This window comes from Camelina sativa, chromosome 15 (genome assembly GCF_000633955.1).
Source record: "Camelina sativa cultivar DH55 chromosome 15, Cs, whole genome shotgun sequence".
Lineage (NCBI taxonomy): Eukaryota > Viridiplantae > Streptophyta > Magnoliopsida > Brassicales > Brassicaceae > Camelina > Camelina sativa.
The window spans coordinates 13,618,257-13,621,723 of NC_025699.1; the positions used below are offsets into that span (position 1 = coordinate 13,618,257).

Consider the following 3,467-nt stretch of genomic DNA (forward strand, 5'->3'; position numbering starts at 1 on the left):
CCAAATTTTTATGTATTTGACCCAATTATTCAGTACTTCTTTCTCTTATAAACCCCCAAAAATGAAAGAATTTTATTCTAGGTTTATAATTAAATTTAATCAACCTAAAATCTCCTATATAATAAAACGGAAGTACACAACTTTTTTTGTAGACTATATAATTTTTATAAGTTGGTTACAAAATAGTTTATAGATTAAATATATGTTGGTTACAAAAAAAAAAGATTATAGATTAATTGGTCAATATATGGCATACACTTAAAAATATTCCAAAGAATCATTTTAAAGAGAATATTCCAATGATTTATACAATTTCTAAAATAAAATCTTTAGTATTCCATGTATTGTTACAAAATATATACTATTAGGCATAAAATATATTTTTAGGCGTAAAAAGAATAAAATATTAGCAATTTATCACATTTAATCGTGATTTCCAACATCTTATTGTGCAGTTGAAAATAAAATCTTACCTAAGCACGAGTCATATTAAAACACTCTCACCAAATATGTTCAAAAATTAAAATAAAAACAAAAAACAAACATAACCATTTCTCATACATAAAATTACAAATTACAATATAAAACTTACAAATATGTGCTTTTTACAAGCATCATATTTAGCATATGATTTTCTTGCATAATGTTTTATCAAAAAAAATCTTTTAAAAACAATCATATGAATTATATTTTATTTTAAAATTATAATATAAATAAAATGAATTTCAATCCGTGCTCTAGCACGGATCCTAATATATAATTTAAAGAGAAACACGTATCTTGGGTTTTAATTTTAGCCTTTAGAAGAATATAAACCCCAACTTAAATCTACATAATAAAAAGAAAAAAGAAAAAAAATCATATGTAACTTTGGTATCGGTTGTGGATGTAACTTGGGGGAAAAAGTATATGTCACGGATCAAAATGTTATAGCTAGTCGTAAGATCTTGGATATGAAGTGAAACCAACAAAATCCAAAATGTTCACATGTGTGTAAAAACAGAAGAATATTGTCTGAAATTTCCGATTTTATTTTTGTACTTTACGTGTTCTAAGTAGACTCGAAAACTTTAATTATTTACGTGTTAACATTATATTAATGTTTGCTCTAGATCACAAATCCATTAATCGAAAATAAACATAATCTATTTTATATGATCTATCATTCTATGATTCTATCAATATCTTATTTACTAGCTAAAAGCAAATATAACGTATAGAAGGTTCAATAGTTAGTGTAAATAAAAGTAGAACAAAAACATTTGATGAAGTCACTTCCATTAGATGGAGCTCTTATTAGGCCTCTATTTGATGAGTTCAGCGACAATTGTTGTGATAATTTATAATAGATATATTTGTTTAGACGAAGCCAAAGCCCATTATCAGCCCAGTTAAAAAAGTGTTGGTTTAGCCGATCAACATTACTCCGAATGGTTACGAACAATGCCGGCACCCTCGGCGGTTATCGGCGGCATCGAGATTCACGGTGTTATAGTTAAGCTCAGTGCTCTGTCCGGTACGTTTGTTGAGACTGTTTTGATGGAACTGTTGAAATTTTCTGGTCGAAATATTCAATGAAATGACCACAAACGATGTTATGATCAAAATTTTAAAAACTTCAGTTAAAAGTTATTTTCTCTCTTTGTAGATGCTTAGCTTAGACAATGTATGGCCAAATCGAGAGGACTTCACTAGTGTGTAAGCATCTACAAGAAGCGTTAAAGACGTTTGAGGAAATGAAGAATGTGGATAGTTTGTGTGGGGCAAGATAGGGGGTTAAAGAACTTGTCAATAGTATAGAATCGTGGACGACCAAAATACATAAAAATGGCATCAAACTTTTGCAGCATTACATATATAGCTAGCGACCCAAATGGATAGAGTATTCAAAATCACGAGTTCGATTACTAATTTAGTATGTTATGGTCTCTCATCTCTGACTCGAAAAGGTTATAGAAGTACGTCTTGGTTACCAAGCAAATAACATAACATGAATTCAAGATTTCCTCATGGGATAATTTTGGCCATGTTAATCAAATGACTAAAGAGATTGAACTGTGTGGAAACTAAATGACAAGACTGGGGGAAATTAATTGATTAGTTTAGTTATAGCATCACCGACCATCATTTATGACATTAAACAAAACAAAACAAAGTAGCTTCAAATATTATACATTAAATAATTAGCGGAAAATAGAAAAATGGTTTAGTACAACTTGGTGGTGTTAGATCTACCAAACTTCTTGGACGCAGAGGAAGTCGTCAAGTCACCGGACCTCCTCCGTAGCATCTGCCTCATACCATCGGCGACATGAACCGCGGGGTTATCTTTTTTAAACTTGCCACAAAAAGACACGTGAGCTCTAACGGCTTCATCAACTGTGGTCATCTTCCGGCGGCTCACTTCGTCCCTCACGGCCTCGGAGCAAAGACCACAGAGCCATTTGTTGTCGAAGTTAGATTTGACCTCACTAATGTAGTCTTGTGTGCAGTCTTCCATTAACCCACAACACTCACATCTCACAGATTCTATCTCCATTCTTCACCAAAAAAAAGAAAAGAAAAAAGCCTATGAGCTTTCAATATGGCAAACAAAACAAGAAGATTGTATTTTTTTTTTTGGGTGATGGAGAATGGTTTTGTGTTGTGGGTATGGCTTTATATGTTGCATTCTTTTTGGCCGGCTCTCGACACTTGCAACAATCAATATTATACTCTAGAGCGAGCGATGCGTATAATTGGGCAGATCATATAGTAATAAATCTCTTAACGGTTACATTGGTTTTATATTTGGATAGTGACAAAACGAAATAGCACAAATTACAAGTGACGATCGTATATATTAAAGTTTTGACTAATCAAAGCTTAGAAGTAATAATAATTTTTTTTTATGTATAATGTATATGAAAGTATTAATATAGTCTAGAAACTGTATGAATCATTGAATCTATACGTGTAGATTTCTAATCAATCACCGTTGTTGTCAGATAAATTTATCGTGGGTTCAGTAACCAATTGCGTAGCCATGTTCGGACATTATTATGGTGCGATCTAAATGGCAATAGAGGAATACCCATTTTGGTGAAAAATGATCAAAATCTATGGGCGTTTTCTTAAAAACTTCAAATCTGTTTACAATTTTACAGTTTTGTCTATGATTTTTTAAAAATAATTATAAGCAATGTTAGTGATTTATAAAATCAGTATACACTACCAGAAAACTATAATATAGAAAAGAAGATTAAAAAGAATTAACAATATGAAAATAAATAAAAAAACAAAGAGAGAGGGTAGAGAGAAGAGTTGCCATAATTTGCTCCATGTTCTAAGGGACATGGGAAGGTGGAAATAGAGACAAAGGTGGTTGGATTTAGGAGGGTCCATCACCTACCCAATTATAACACACTTCTCTCAATCTCCTCTAGAATTGTTATATCCACACCACACACATATACATATGATCCTTA

General features: G+C 31.5%; 1 protein-coding gene across 1 annotated transcript; it reads right to left on the reverse strand.

Annotated features, from left to right (window-relative positions):
• LOC104746709 lies at positions 2,157-2,750 on the reverse strand. The gene has a single exon (XM_010468237.2). It carries the CDS (start codon positions 2,537-2,539, stop codon positions 2,207-2,209), a length of 333 nt encoding a protein of 110 aa, XP_010466539.1. The 5' UTR covers positions 2,540-2,750; the 3' UTR covers positions 2,157-2,206.

Excerpts from the sequence above, each read along its gene's own strand:
- LOC104746709 (XM_010468237.2), bottom strand. The coding sequence starts at position 2,539 with ATGGAGATAGAATCTGTGAGATGTGAGTGTTGTGGGTTAATGGAAGAC.